This window comes from Gymnoscopelus braueri, assembly GCF_963280865.1.
Source record: "Gymnoscopelus braueri genome assembly, chromosome: 21".
Taxonomy (NCBI): domain Eukaryota; kingdom Metazoa; phylum Chordata; class Actinopteri; order Myctophiformes; family Myctophidae; genus Gymnoscopelus; species Gymnoscopelus braueri.
Window position 1 is genome coordinate 5,982,066 of NC_137623.1, and position 16,329 is coordinate 5,998,394.

Sequence of the window (16,329 nt, forward strand, 5' to 3'; positions counted from 1 at the left end):
GAGGCCGGCTGTGGATCCATGTCAAAAAATGCTTCCGTTCGTCCGCTCCAATGTTAACTCCTTGACTAAAAGCTTAATATCTCCCATTTATTTTTAACGGGGTGGAAGTGAGCCGTTTTCGATCGGCGATCACTCTGCAATGGAGGATCGCGTTAGAGATATTATTGTTCCCAGGCGTTAGTCGGGACCCTCCGCCGTCTCGCACGCACGCTTTGTTTACATGCACTTCCGCGTCGGGGCTTCTACAGCACGAAACGTATCAACGTAAGTGGATGGAAGATATGCTGGCACTGGATGTACCCTATTTTAATAAACCTCTGGCACACGATGTGTTAATATGAAAAGGGTTGAAAACCACTGCTGTAGTGTGATCAAGTAGGGCATTAATTTACGAAAAAAAACTCAAAAAGTTTAGAATATGGAGATAAGAGGTTTCTGCCCGACAACAGCGATATATATTCTTCATTATGAATGCCTTTTTTAGCACAGCTTGTGCTTCCACATGTCAGCATCCCTGAGACGGGAGGCTTGACTTAAAGACGACGTCCTTTGGATTGAGTGTTTGTTTGTTTGTGTGCTCTTCTCAGCGGATGTGATTAGCATGTGACATATCAAGGTCAAGTCTCCCAACTCATCCATTTCAAACTACAATCCATGTACAGCTTTAGCCAAACATTGAATTATCTATGGCAAACAGTAAAAGTTGGGATTGGAATCCAATTTCCTTTTTTATTGTCATTATTAATCCAGCTGGGATCAAAACACTTTGGTGGACACACGGCCTATAACGGAAACCTTCCTCCTCATTCACTGTAAGATGCTCTTGATTGAAATGCTTAAAAACGTGCTTAAAATGCTTAAAAACGTCTCTCGGCATTTGGTGCATTGTTGGGATATTATGAGCAGGGGTCGTCAACGTTTTTTCAGGCCAAGCAAGGACCCCTTTGCTGAGAGAGAGATGAAGCAGCGAAACCCCTCCATTCATTTCTGTTTCATTCTCCCTCATGCACTCTCTCTCTGTTTCTCTTTATTTTTGTGTAATAGCCTAATAGCAAATTGAAACAGAAATCAAAAAATGCTGTTGACCCCCCCCTCCCCCCCTCCCCCCCCAAATATGCTGCTGCTCACTGTTGCTATTTATGTGTCGTTCACTATTTCTGCAGTAGTGTGAAATTGCGTAGAATTATTTGCATCAAATGCCAATGAAAGACTGCTGTGTGTATACACAGCTAGTGGCACTAGTACATACATGCGGCCTCCACCTTCACTTAATGCGGCCCGCAGATTAATACCGGAGTACTGATATATTATTGACTTCAGCTGTTACAATTCCAAACATGACCCGCTTTAATTACTTCAGTCTATACTAGTAGCTTAATGACTAGTATTACAATTCTATTGTCTTTTTTATGTCCAATGTATTTGTATTTAAGTTCATAAAGTTAACATAAGTATAACTAAATGCAGGATTCCAATTTAAAAAATAGCAACAAAAAAATATCTGGATTCCAATTCAATAGCAAAAATAGCAGATCTACAAGCTCAAAACGCGTCGCACTGCGACGCGTTTTGAGCTTGTTGATCAGCTATTCTTGCTACTTTCGTGTGACATAAAATGGCCCGACAGTATTATGCAGTGTGGCCCTCTGGAGTGAGTGTGGAGATATAGTGGCCCTCTCCATCATCAAAGTTGCATCACCCCTGCACTAGTAAGATAGGAATAGAACTGCACAGCATGGTGGGTGTAAGCCTACAGTATATATGTTCTAATCTCCAAAGCAGGTTCACAGTTGGGGGGGGGGTGGGTTGCTTGCAATTGGTCCCTGAATAAAGTGTAATTTAAGCTGATGGATGTGATAAAAAGCGCTCCATGGCCAAAGTATTAACACATGATAACGTGCTGCATGGCCTCTGATCTCTGATAAGCTTCTTGCACGGCAAATGAAACCCATGGAGGAGAGTCAATCCCCCCAAGCTACTGTATAAGGGCAATTAATACGCTCACAAAGGGAAGTCTAAGTTATTATGAATAGAAGAGGGCTCCAGTGCTCAACAGTAAAGGACAGTATTATTATGAAAGAAGAGTTACCTGGGCAGGGCACTATTAACACATTGGGTGCCAGAGGTTTATTAAAATATTATACGTTCAGTGTCTGCATTTCTTCCATCCACTTACGTTGATACGTTTCGTGCTGTTGAAGCCCCGACGCGGAAGTGCATGTAAACAAAGCGTGCGTGCGAGACGGCGGAGGGTCCCGACTAACGCCTGGAACAATAATATTTCTAACGCGATCCTCCATTGCAGAGTGATCGCCGATCGAAAACGTCTCACTTCCACCACGTTAAAAAGAAATGGAGATATTAAGCTTTTAGTCAAGGAGTTAACATTGGAGCGGCCGACCGGAAGGATTTTTTACATGGATCCACACCCGGCCTCTCCTTCTCAGAGACTCCTTGGATGATCCCAAAGTTTCGTTGAAGCGCCCCACGTGGGCCCCACGTATAAAAAAAAAATTGGGTCAAAAACAGTCTGGACCGTTTTCGGCACTCCCCGCATGGATTCTCAAAAACGGTCCGGACCGTTTTTGGCACACAATGTGTTAAAGATGTGGTGAGATGAATTTTTTTTTTCACTTTTAGAGCATATCCGTGGTCATAATATGGACATACCTAAAAATAGATGTATTTTTTTTTAAACCATAACATTTTTATGTATTCTTATATCAAAAGTCCCGAAAAAAGCCAACCATAATTACTTCCTGGTCAAACGAAAACGTACTGCGTGATGACTTTGATACTCTTATGAATAAAAAATAATCTTTATTTTGTTCAACTGTGTGATTCCCATAGCTGCACGTTCCTCCAAACACAGCTGATTTTAATTACAGAGCTACTCCGTTTTGAATCTCATTCAAGATGACATCCAGAAGGTCTATTACTAATTATAACCTTTAACCAGCACACTAAAATATGTATCTGAAAACATTTTAGGTGAAAAATTAGCAACGTAGCAACACATATGCTTCACACTGGCCGTCTCTCTCTCTCTCCCTTGGGCAGCGTCAGCCTAAACACTAGCCCTCTGCTGCGTGTGATAGTTTTATACAACTAGATTCTGACAAGTCCCGGAAAAGACGCGCTGTGATTGGCCAATAGTCACTTTGAGTGGCAGTTGGGGCAAAAGCTCACCCCAAAACACGATTTACGATGCTGTGCCTATCGGTACACAACTCGGACGACGCTCAACGACGACTTCGCAACGTTTGGCACGGCAACTCGCTAGCTTTAGCTCGCTCAGTGGTGCCTCTCGTGGCTCAAGTTCACTTGAGACGCCGCGCCTCCGACGCGGTCCAAAACTATACTTTATCAGCAAAATAAATAGTCCGCGGTTGTCTGAAAAAAAGAGTGCCGGGAGCAGGATTCGATCACAGGGGGTTAGGGTCGACAGTCGCCACCAGACCAGTCGAAAATGTAGGGTTTTGGGCTTTATTCGAATGTGGCAATTCGAATGGGGGCAGAGTCCTTGTTTTCTAGTTTTTGCATTCAGCCAATCGCGCGGCAGGCAGGGCGGGGCTTGGTAAAATCTAGTTCCCATTCAATAATACGCCAGCTTGCGGTGAGTGAGATTCCAACGTTCCATAGCCTGAAGGGATGGGACCATCTGATTGGTTGAGACCAAGTTGAGATGACGTTTGACTGAAACTTCAAAATAAAATGACTGAAAAAGCTACTTTAAAAAATAACACTACCCAAATAAATAACTGATCTTTTTCCTCAGAGCCAAACTAAAAACGTACAAATGAATATGTGCTGTATGTTTATTTTCCCATGCCTCAGCAGTGAAGACGGACCAGCTTCAAACCATCAAGCGGGAGCTGACTCAGATCAAGATGAAGATCGACTCCCTGCTCGGACGACTGGATAAGATCGAGAAGCAGCAGAGAGCCGAGAATGGTGAGAGGAGCTCTCCACATGCCAGGGAGACATTAAATACTCTGAAACCTGAAACCCTAATGGTTTGGCAGATATATTGGCCATTACTTTCCCATTTTTTTTTGCCTTTCTGCCATTATTGATAGCCTTCAGTGTAGAGGGAGAGAGAGACGGGGAGACACACAGCAACCCGCAACGCGCTGCCAGGCCACACCAGAGCCCAAGTGCCCGGACCGCTAGGCGAGCGAATCCGGGCCATTATTTGACTTTTTTTTTAACAACATCTGTGATTATGCAGACAATGTAACCCAATTTTATCCACTTTTCTACCTCGTGTAAATACAGTATTTTGTCATAGGCGAAAAGATTTCAAAAATGTAAAAGAAAAAAAAAGAAGTGTGCGGCTTGTTTGCATACACCTGGTTGCTTATTTCTCTCGCAGAATCTGGCAACACTGCTAGTAGGGTTATGATATCAAAGCATGGGAGGACGAGACCGAGTATGGGAAGTCTCACCCATTGCCTTAAAGGACAGACAATGATGAAAAAGATGTTGAAAACACGTCATATAGGTGTTGAGTAGTTGCTCTGTCTGTTCGTAGACCAGCCGCTCTTCGAGCAAGCTGGTAAAAAGTGGTAATCGGTGGTCTGGGACTATCTGAGTTGGGCATCGGTCGGGGGGCTCTAGCCACGCCCCCAACACTGAGGGGAGAAAATGAATATCACACACGGGGCCAATCTGTCTTCCTGACATTATGGGAAGATAAGAGCACCACCGGGCTCTCTGTCATAACAGCAGACAGGAGCCATTACAGCTCTCACTCACTTTATGAGAGAGGTCTTTATAGATGTCCTCCACTAGAGGACATGCTGAGGCAACAGCATCACTCTATCCAGCAGCAAAAAAAAATCTGGTCATTTTATTTTGTCTTCGTATATACATTTATTTATTTTTAATTAAAAGAAAATAAGTATCTCAAACAATTTGACAAATTTGCCAAAAATAGGGAGAAGAAGGTTTTTTATTAAAGGTAGGGTAAGTGATTTACTTTAGTTAAAATACGTGTTAAATAGCTCTATATTGTGATAGTACTCATTGCTATAGAGTGTGTGTTCAGTCTCCATGTCTCTCCAGCTCTTTATTAAACAGAAAATGCATTTTCAGTGCTCTCTCCTGATTGGCTTAAATGTTGTCACCTACCTGAAAATGTACTATATTGTGTTTACTAAAGAGCTGGAGAGACCCCTGTGACCGAACAAACGCTCTGTAGCAATGATTACTATCACAATATAGTACTTTAACCTTTTAAAACAAATAAAAACACCCAAAAATATCACTTACCCTACCTTTAACTCATCTGAACACCATAACCTCTGTTTTAATTTCATTACAATTCAGAAAGTTCAAGGTTTCATGACATGCTGGTTTACAAAACATTAAAAGACTGTATCATGGTCCTTCCATTGAGCCATGGCAGGTTATCTTCTCTCTGTGTTCTGACTCTGAGGCATTTTTAGCTGCAATGAAAGAAAAATAAATTGCCTGCGGGTGTTTTGTTGAGGGATTTTGCCTGTCAATCATCGCCTCTGCTCTTTGACTGTTCAAAGTTCAGTTTTTTGGGGTGTAATTGAGGTCATAAAACCAAAAAAGAAAAAGAAATGTCATGAAACCTGTAAGGGCCATCCATGCTTTTATGTCCTTCAGACAGTCCAGCAGTATCCCCAACAGAGAACACAATTAAAGGGATATCAACACCAGAGGCATGGACCCTAGCAAAACAGTTTAGACTTCAAGCTTGGTACATTTACTCAAGTACTGTACTTAACACATGGAATGCCAGAGTTATTTCAGATTTTTTTAGCTGTTTTATGCCAGAGATTTTTCATTGAGAAAAAAAAAGTACTCAGGAGCCGAGATACAGAATTTTTTAGTTTTAAGTTAACAAGGAAGTGGATGGGAGTCTAAATCTTTTTTTTTTTTTTTTTTTTTTTAAACGCATATATGCGTTCTTGGCACACAAGTGATGGATTCAAAAGAACGCAAAGAACGCATATATGCGTTCTTGGCATTCAATGTGTTAAGTACAATTTTGAGGTATTTTTTATTTTACTGTAGTATTTCCTATTTTCAGTACTTTTACTTCTACTCCACTACATCTCAGAGGCAAATATTTTTTTACTCGACTACAATTATTGGAAAACTTTAGTTATTAGTTACTTTGTAGATTTTGATTATTGTTACAAAACACACATTACTCACTATACGTTTCGGCCATTTGAAAATAGCAGATCTACAAGCTCACAATGCGTCGCAACGCGACGCATTGTGAGCTTGTTGATCTGCTATTTTCAAAAGATTTTTATATTTTCTACATTAATTTGAAAACTTGTGTATTGGGACATTCTGCTTAATGAGCACTTCCTACTTTTGGTACTTTAAGTGCTTTTTGATACCAATACTTTTGTACTTTTACTCTTTTACTTTTGAATTCCGGACTTCTGTATTGCAGTATTGGTACTTTTACTTAAATGTGAGTACGTTTTCCACCACTGCTAAAGTGTTTTCATGTCGCCCTTCCTTCCCTCTTTCTCGTTTTCAGACGCTCAGAGAAAGTACGAGGACAACTGTGACTCCCTGCACGAGGGGTCCGCGTCGGAGACGGCAGAGAACTCCGGGGAGGAGGGGGGCGAGGAGGGGGGTCCGCACGACGTGGAGGCGGGGGAGATGACCGACGGCGGGGAGGACGATTACGACGAGGAAAGCAGCCACCATCTGGTATTATAAAGTGAAACCGTTTGACAGCTATAGGGCCTGTCAGTGGACAGAGGGGGGAGGAGGGGGAGAGAGAGGGGGTGGAGATAGAGGGGGTGGGGACAGTGTTGCCATGTCGGCTTATTATAAGCGACTTTGGGCTTCTTCTTCTGTAAAGCTTGTAAATATTGGTAGTTGTGGGTAGCGTTTTTTGGGGGGCTTGTTTGATTTGATAAGATTGATTTGAAATGCAATAAAACCACAGGGTTACGGCAGTTCGAGGATAAACCCAACAACACAATAAAAACTTTTTCCCATTGCGGTTCTCCCACAAGCAACAGTTAAGTAAAACAAATACATTACACTACAAAACAAAGGCCAGTAACATATACAATACATTCTAAAGTATAGATGCTTATTTGGGCTTAATTATTATTTAAACCAGTGGTTCGCAAATATTTTCCATGTCATGGAAACCCACAATTTGTATTTGTCCCTAACCGCCATCTGAACATGTTTTGTGCCAGAGAGCCCCTTACCAGATTTTTGGTGTTGGAACGTTTCAAAAAATCTTCCAAATATTCCAAATGTTTTCTCAAGATTTCCGTCTATTTTCAAATAGCCGATGTATACAGTACATACAGTAGGTGTAGGTGAGTGGTGCTCATGCGGCCTATAGTCGCTTCTTTTGGGCTTGTTTTCCTAGACCTGGTTGCTTATATCTGTCAAAAAATCTGGCAACACTTGGAGAAGGAGAGGAGGGAGGGTGCAGGGAGGAAAGGAGCTCAAGTGGGCAGACAGGCTTGTCTGTCTGAGAATTAACTCTCCGGAATTATTCATGGCTCTGGGATCTGAGAGAGCGAGAGGGTTGCACATGAGTGAATGGTGAGGCCGCCTCGACTGACAGATTCTTCTCCCTGTCGACCCTGGCTCAAGAAGAAGTGGAGGCACAAATCTCCCTGCTGACACGAGCGCACACACACACACACACACACACACAGGCGCGCTCGTGACACAAACTGTCACGAGCTGTAATTAAAGCAGAATACTGCAGTCATTTTTTTTTGTGGTCTTGACCTTGTAAGCAGCAGTATGTAGTTTGGGGTGTCAGTGGACACTTTGGCCACAAATAACATGGCAGCCAACGTCTTTGACTTCATTACCCAAGAGTCTCTGCAAGCACGTTCGGCGAGGACGCGCTGCGATTGGCCAGTCTTCGCTTTGACTGGCAGTTCTGCCTTGGTGCCATGTATATACTGTGTATATATAGGGTAGATATACACAGCATCAATAATAGTTCCGTCCTGTTTTTGTTCAAAAGCAACTCCTCCTTTTTCTTTTCTTTTATCTGTTCACACAGTAAGATCAAAGGAATGATCTTGCGTTTCATCTGGATACAGTGGTGCTACAATGTGACCATGATGGCGTGTTGACTGTACTTTCACTATTGCTGTTTGTTAACATCATTTTGTTAGGCATTAAACAAAGAGGGCATGAGCTGTAAGTCTGAGCTTCCATCTTTGATCTAAGCCTCATCTCCGCATTAACAAAGTACACTATTCTTCCAGAGGCAGCATAGAGATGTCTTTTTTCCCCCCCAGGATTACATTGATCAGAGATGGATAGAGATGCCTCCTGTTTTTGGCAGGATCCATGCTGTTAAGCTTCAATGTTTTGTGACCTAAAAAGTCACCTTTCCAAACGTAGCCTTTGAATAGTGTTTACTGCAACGAAGATTATAGGCTGCATGATTAACGCTGGCAAAATGATGTGCATAATTATGCTTTTAGTCATAATATTGTATCCTAAATGTCAGTGCTTTCCTCTGCTCTCATTTTACAGATAGAGAACCACGTATCAGATATTGACAACTGAGAACAGGTAAAAAAAACATATATATATATTTTGTCTTTGTTGTTTGTTTTCATATCAATGAAGGCTACATAAGGATCTGCACCAGTAAACTCTTATACACACAGCACAGGCTGTTTCAGACATAGCGGGGCTGGATTATGTCATTAGATTACAACATTAAAGTTGTATAGACAAAAAAAAGTTACGATTGCAGCTTTAAATATTTACTTAGATTCAGGCATTTAAAAGGAAAGGGTGCACATTTACCCATGCTTTCTCCTGACTTTCACTGTGGTGAATTCTTTGATTATCATAAAACAAGGAAGTGGTGAATCTATTCTCAACCAGCAACACTTCAAACAGTGTTACCCTTCTGCCAGGGCCACCTAGTGTCAACTAGGCCCCAGGTAACCTCGTCACCAGTCTTTCCAACTTGGAGGAAAGCCTGGTATTCGTTATCAATGGCCTGTGTGATCTGGTCTAGGCCACGCCTACTGTAAAAAAATAATTTAAAAAAATCCTCTTTCCGGAAGTTGCTGTTCCGGTTTTGCGGAGGCGCTTTGTTTTGGTTCCCCCTGTTTGTTTCCCCAATCCCTATTTAAATGGAATACAATTTCCCCGTGGGGTGACGTAGGGTTACTTCCGCTCCCGACCGGATCACAAACCCGAAAAGGTTTTGATCCCAGGCTAGGCCCCAGGCAGCTGCCTAGCTTGCCTATTCCTTGGTATTGGTATATCCGTCCCTATGTAGATCTTTCTAGTATACGGAGTGGGCTCTTACGTCATCATTATACGTCCTCATTAAAGGCCATGACAAAAAAATATATATATACCATCTCCGGTTTTCTTCCCGTATCTGCGTGAAGTAGGTGGACGCCTTTTTAGGAGACTGGAAGCAGGTTGAAGTCTATTATTTCCAATGGAAGAGTGAACAATTGTTTAGAGTGAACAATTGTTTTGCCTCCATGGTCACTGGACTAAATATTGGGCCTGATCGACGCACAATCATCCCAAAATTTTCAGATAGACAAATCAGGAGAGAATCAATTTTATTATCAACCTTTCTCTGTCCCAGCAACACACTTAGGAGACCATTTGTAGGATTTGTGTACCATTTCGCATGTAGTGGCTCCAATTGGGACGGTGTATCTTCATAAATTAACCATCTTTGGTGGCGTAGCCACCGGATCGGATCTCAAGAAGCGTTTTCCCCAAAAAAATCCATTAATCGTCTCCTATAAGTCATCAGCTCTGTGACATTTTGGAAGGCTAGGATCTAGTGAAGGGCAGCTAATGCACACTTTGACAGAGGGAGCAATAATGACGTTTCCAATGGCCCAGAACAGCCCCTATAAACAACATTCATCTAATTGAATTCATGTGCAAAAAGTGGCTGCAAATGGCACAGCCCAAGGTAAAGTGTTCCCCTCGCCTCTCTCTCGGGGTTTATGGGTAATGATGCGGGCACATCATCAATAGAGCTGGTGTTAAGCTGCTTCTTCCTAGCGCGAGGGCACTTGTAAATATTTATGAGTTATTTGTGACTCGAGGCTCATGGATATATTAACATTTAGGTAAAAGTTTAACCGCAGTGATTTTTCATAATACTCCCAAGTTGGGAAACGTGTAATATTTTGCTCATAAAAAGTGCGACTTTTTGCCGGAGTCTTAAGAGAGGTGATCTGCAAAATGTTTCACATCTAAATACCATACAAATCCTTCCACTGCCTTGGTTTCCAGGCATGTGGTTTTTCCCCTCTTCTCGTCCCTTTCATTTCCATATATCCACCACTTTAAAATTCTATCTGTGGCCCATATTTTTCTAAGATGCAGAACCTCTCTCCAGAGCACATCCATAAATAAAAGGGGGAGAAAAAACCCGCTGAATATCACTGTCAGACGGAATATGTGCATGTTCTGCTTTGCAGGGCCTACCGAGAAGAGAAAATAGCAGCGTGAAGAACCTTATACAAAGTCTTATCTCTACAGAGAGATTAGAGACAACCGGCTCCAAAGCAAACATGTCTTAAGTTCCTCCCCGAGATATTTCTGTGGTGGCCATTCAAACCGGACAAGCTTTTTTTAAAGCCCTGTCTTTAATCCTCATCAGATTTACAGCTTTTAAATAGCCGGCATGTTTGAGAAGGAAAGGGATAACTCTTGATAAGTGTGTTTTCATCAGTTTTTGGCTGGGGTGACGATAGTCTGCCCCAGTCCACTGGCCACTCTAAGGAATGTAGGCGCTTCCTTCAAAAAAAGAGGGCGTGCCCTTCATTTCATCAATATACCCACCGGGGGAAAAGGGGCGTGGCTTTAAAAAAAGGCGGGGGGAAAAAGGTCTTGTCTTCACTGCACTGAAAATTTACAGTGATGGCGATTGGGATCTCCATATGTCAACCATTTCCATCATAAGGAACATAAATTACTTCTTCATCAGAACCGATACATCCACAGAGACCGCCCACAATAGCAATTTGTAACAAAATGTAATCTGGATCTGGAAGTAACCGTACAGGGCACGACGTCACGCCGCTCCCCAAATGTAATCTGTGTCATGCACGACACATGCCACCACAGTCCAATTGGATAAGTTTATATCAAATTGATTCTTGTTTTTGTTTTTAGCAGCTTAGAGCTGCTCTGGGAACACAGAGCAGCAGGTAGACGTTTTCTCCCTTCATATATATACCCTGCAAGGCAAAGGGGCGTGGCTTTAGGGAAAATGGGCGCGGCTTTAAACAACGCTAAAAAAGCCTAGGTCGCCATCTGGTAGCCAAATAAATGAACTACAGATTTGAACTGAAACAGTGTTCAAAGGAGTTGCATATGTTATTTAATACTGCAGTTTTTATTGTTTGGCTTGCCACAAGCTGGTATAAATTATGACTGTGTAATTGTGTTCTTGTTTCTCTCACTTCAGGGTGAAGGAATAGCCAACCCAGTCTGCGGTGTAAGAAGTCATCACCGCCTTCAAGAGGAGGGGATCGAGAAACCAAGATCCCTTCCCCTATTCCCCCCCAAAACCCCACCTTGTGTCCCAGAGACATTGAAATAACATTTAGATGGCGTTCTGTGCCATTCTTAAAAGAAAAGGTACTTTTTTTCGAGATCAATTTAATGCATAATTGGCGTTTACCTACCTGGATAATCTGTGCATCTGACATTTTGTTTCAATCGTCTGCCAGAATTGCGCAGTTGTTTCTGAAAGAAACATACACTATTGGGGCATAGCAGTGGCAGCCATTTTGTGGTACCACAGATCGAAAGCCTATTATTGTTTTCCCATAGAGATTTCTGAAAATATTTATCTTAATTATTTCAAGCCTGGAACCAAGCCATTCCAGGCTCCTGGTGAATCATGATGACCATAAAACATTTGATTCTGTGTGAAAATGAATATGTTCGGAAATCTTGATGGGAAATAATTAACAGGCTTTTTATCTGTGGAACCACGAAATGGCTGCCGCTGCCACTTCATGTTCCAGCTAGAGAGTATTAAAAACAGAAGACAAATAATATACATTTTTCTGATTAAAGAAATCTAAAAGATTTATTTTGATGTTGATGACAATTGTTGCTGCTTTTTAAAAATGTGTAATAAATGTACACTTATTTATGACATTTATGATTTATGACAGTATTCAACCCTATGTTTTTAAGACTTTTTGTTGTGACCATAAAAAAAGAACAAAAACAAAAAAATGCCATTCTCACGATCAACCATATGAACACATGGAACATCTGTTTTTGGCAAGTTTGGGATTTCTGAACGCATTAATAAGCCAGTAGAAGCTGTAAAGCAGTAAACTGTAAAACCCGGCTTAAGCATTCATATCGCATGGTTGCCCTGTGAGGTTGTCATTATTATTCCAAGCTCCTGCCAAGCTTTCAGAGGCAGAAACGAGGCTCCCTGTTGGCAGCCCACTGGCATTGGTGCCATGCCAGGGAGCAGTGCCCCTTTGTCTATTAACCCATTCAGTCCGGGAACGCATCTCTGTCATTTTTAAGATTTATTTGGGCTATTCAAAAAAATAGCAGATATACTGTAGCTACAATGAGCTTGATCTGCAATTTTTGGGGGGAAATAGTGGAAAATGTGTGCAAATCTTTGCACCACTGCAAAGATACTGTTAGGATTTAGGAAAGGAAAGATTTGAGTTACAAATGTTTACGCTTTTAAAATTATATATATTCAAAGATTTACACACATTTTCCAGGATTTAAAAAAAAAAAGTGCAGATCTACAAGCTCGTAGATCTGCAATGAGCTTATATAAATGCACCATTTATTTATATCTGCTATTTTTGAATAGCCAAAGAAATAAATAAAATGACAGAGATCCAGAGGTCTTAAATGGATTAATGCAGCATCCAACATGGACTGTTGCTGCTGCCGGTGGTGGAAAGTAACTAAGTACGTTTACTCGAGTACTGTACTTAAGTACAATTTTGAGGTACTTTTACTTTACTGGAGTATTTCCAATTGTCTATACTTTTACTTCTACTCCACTACATCTCAGAGGCAAATATTGTACTTTTACTCCACTACAATTATTTGAAAACTTTAGTTACTAGTTACTTTGCAGATATAAATCATTATATTATAAAACATACATTAACCACTTTAGCCCTATTCTATACCTAGGCTATTTGAAAATAGCCGATCTACAAGCTCACAACGCGTCGCGATGCGACGCGTTGTGAGCTTGTAGATCTGCTATTTTTAAACATTTTAGTACTTTTACTTTTGGTACTTTAAGTGCATTTTGATGCCAATACTTTTGTACTTTTACTCAAGTAAATTCTGAATTCCAGACTTTTACTTGTACCAGAGTACTTCTACATTGCAGTATTGATACTTTGACTTAAGTAAAACATTTGAGTACTTTTTCCACCACTGGCTTCTGCTGTTATGGAGCAGCAGCAACCATAACAGCGCCCCGCCCTCCCTACCTCTCCCTCCCTCCCTCCCTCTCCCTCCCTCCCTCTCCCTCCCCCGAGTCTCTCCTTGGCCACTCTGCATTGATTTGACCTTCTGGTAAGGCAGGGGGGGGGAGCGAGGGAAGTAAACTTTCTTTGCAAAAAGGATGGAAAATGTATTATTTTAATGCGTCAGTTCTGCACCAAATTATCTCCTTTAGCTCGAAGGGATTTAAAGAATAAACAAAAATGAACAAACATCCAGAACAAGGTGTCAAAGTAATTGCTGCAAAAAAAAAGTGTTATGTATACTGAAAGCGGCTAAACTGTTCTCCATGATGAAAATGTCACTTCCTGTTTGTCAAAAGTTAGAATGTTCTTTTTGCCTTTTTTGCTGATATGTAACAGTTTTAAAGGAGTAGTTCGCCAGAAACAATACGTATTTTCTATCAATTACACACCCCATGAAGCCTTGAATTCATGGAGATTGTTTTGTTTTTGTCGCATTCCTAAGCCAAATTGGCTTAGGAATGCGACGAAAAAGTCTCCACAGGGTGTGTAATTGATAGAAAATAAGTCATTTTTTTGTATTCCATGCTCTTGGTAGTTTAATAGAGTGATATTATTTTCAATGTAATTTTGTGCTTTGGAAAAGTCAACTTGCTTAAATCTGTTACAAAGTCATACAAGGTCAGCATCACAACTGTTCTGGCAGCACCGAAAAAAGTCAACTTTTCCTACTGCTCAATTCAACTAATTACATGTCCGAGAAACAATGATAATGGGTAATATTTAACACTATTTTTATATGGCAAAATGTATTTGAGAAAATGGCTGTGTCGCTACGTGTTTATATGTTATTGCTGGTACTCTTATCATTTAATAAACATAGTGACGTGTCAAATATTTTGCAATGACAAAAAATGTAACCCGACCCTCTCCCTCTCTCTCTCTAGAGTGTTTATTTGCCCTGTAAATAGGTTTTGTCATTATTATTTCAAATACATAGCAGATTAACTAAAACATTTTATTGTGTTGGATATTATCTTAAAATGATAGGCTGAGAGGCCACATGTTGAATGTTGAATTGTTGATAAACGGCCCATTATGTTTTATCTAGAATCATGGTTGGGTGGGATATATCGAACGTGGGACGACTTGTAGAGACTTACAATTGACTACTGTTGTATAGAAAATGTACATTTTTGTAAAGATTTTTAATCAAAGGCATGTTTAGTGTCTCTTTGTATTTTCATTTCATGTATGTACGTATGTATGATTGAAACTGTTATAAGGCTACTAAAACATGGCAAAAGTTCAATGACATCTGTCACTAGAATACTATTACTTTGTGTTCTTCTCAGTCAATAAAAAAATGTTATCGTTTGTGACACATAATTAAGCGGTCAAATATTTTAACGATGGACACTGTCTTTTTACAAATAAATTTAAAGTGAAAGACGAGGCTTTTATATTTTCCTCCATTATTGGTAATGGATATAGAGATTGTCGCTATAGAGTACAGAAGTCCTGACGTCACTCGTTCATCCCCTGGTTCGTAAAGTAATTTCTCTATGGAGAATAACATTGGGTCATCTTAGAATCGTCTCATATAAGAATTGTGGTAAACAAAAATAAACAAACTGTCTCGGCGATTTTGTCAGGGAGGAGGTTCTGTATCGTTTATGATAGTCAGTCACTCATATTTGATACAGTCTGTTTCTGGCGAAAATTTTACTAATTCGGCGGAAGTAACATTATCGTTTTCTCACCGTCAGTTGATGCTTCATATCCATAAGAGTAAAACCGCCGGGATCATTTGTTTATTTTTGGAACACAGTTCTTATTTGACGCGATATTAAAGACGTCTATGGGGATTCAGAACGGGGGTGGAAAACCACAAACCAGGTAGGATGTGTAAATTACGTCAGACTTCGGTGCTCTGTTGCTTCAGATAATAACCAGCTTTAATTAGACTTTGATGCATACACATGTGTTCATCACTTACTAATTGTTTGCAGAACCTGAGAAATCCTTGACATACTGTAACTCATTTAGACCTATTGCAGTTTTTGTTTCAATTGCTCCTTTATTTATTAAGGATTCCTTATCCATTTTGTATGGGTACCCACTACCAACCTTGTAACTATACATACATTCATTACTATCTACTTTCCTGCTAAACGCCTGGAAATGAGGGCATTGAAAAACAAAGGGTTACCCGTAGTTTTGATCCAAATAACTTGTTTTTGATTGATTTTAAATGTCATAAGACATGCCTTTAAAATCAGTGGGATATCCCTATACAATACTGAGAAGCCTCCAGCACGTACATTGTAGTATATCCAAATCACATATTTGTACGTATACATTAACCCTTTCAGACCGAGAACGCATCTGTGTCATTTTAAGATTCCTTTAGGCTATTCAAAAATAGCAGATCTACAAGCTTGTAGCGCGGTTCCGAGTGCTGCGCTATGAGCTTGTAGATCTGCAATTTATTGAAAAATCTTTTTTTCTGTAGCGCACATTTTTTAACTCTGTTACAACTTCTGGGGGGTCCCTGGAACATTTTGAGATGGGGGTCCGCGGCCAAAATTCATATAATTTTGGGGGTCCTTGACATGAAAAAGTTTGAGAACCACTGATTATAGCAACAAAAAAATACAATGTAAGATTTAGAAGACATTTGTAGAATCCCCCCAAAAGCAAAGATTTGAGTTAAAAATGTTCTCTTTAAAAAAAAAAAACGTAGCCAAAGAAATCTAAAAAAGACAGATTATTTCCCGGTCTTAATGGGTTACATGTTATGGATTGCGGATTATGAGGGGGGTTGTTCACGTCCTGAACGGTGTGCTGTTAAAAAATATAG

General features: G+C 40.5%; 1 protein-coding gene across 1 annotated transcript in view; it reads left to right on the plus strand.

The window, feature by feature from the left end:
• Positions 1-11,813, plus strand: part of LOC308077427 (RALY RNA binding protein like) — a gene marked incomplete at its 5' end in the record, with an annotated part of 222,190 nt that extends 210,377 nt beyond the window's left edge. The window contains 4 exons of the mRNA XM_080418113.1: positions 3,838-3,954; positions 6,533-6,708; positions 8,527-8,565; positions 11,459-11,813. Of these exons, the coding sequence (XP_080274239.1) occupies positions 3,838-3,954; positions 6,533-6,708; positions 8,527-8,559 (326 nt within the window). The 3' untranslated portion in view covers positions 8,560-8,565; positions 11,459-11,813. The remainder of the gene's footprint in view (positions 1-3,837; positions 3,955-6,532; positions 6,709-8,526; positions 8,566-11,458) is intronic.
• Positions 11,814-16,329: the final 4,516 nt, after the last annotated feature.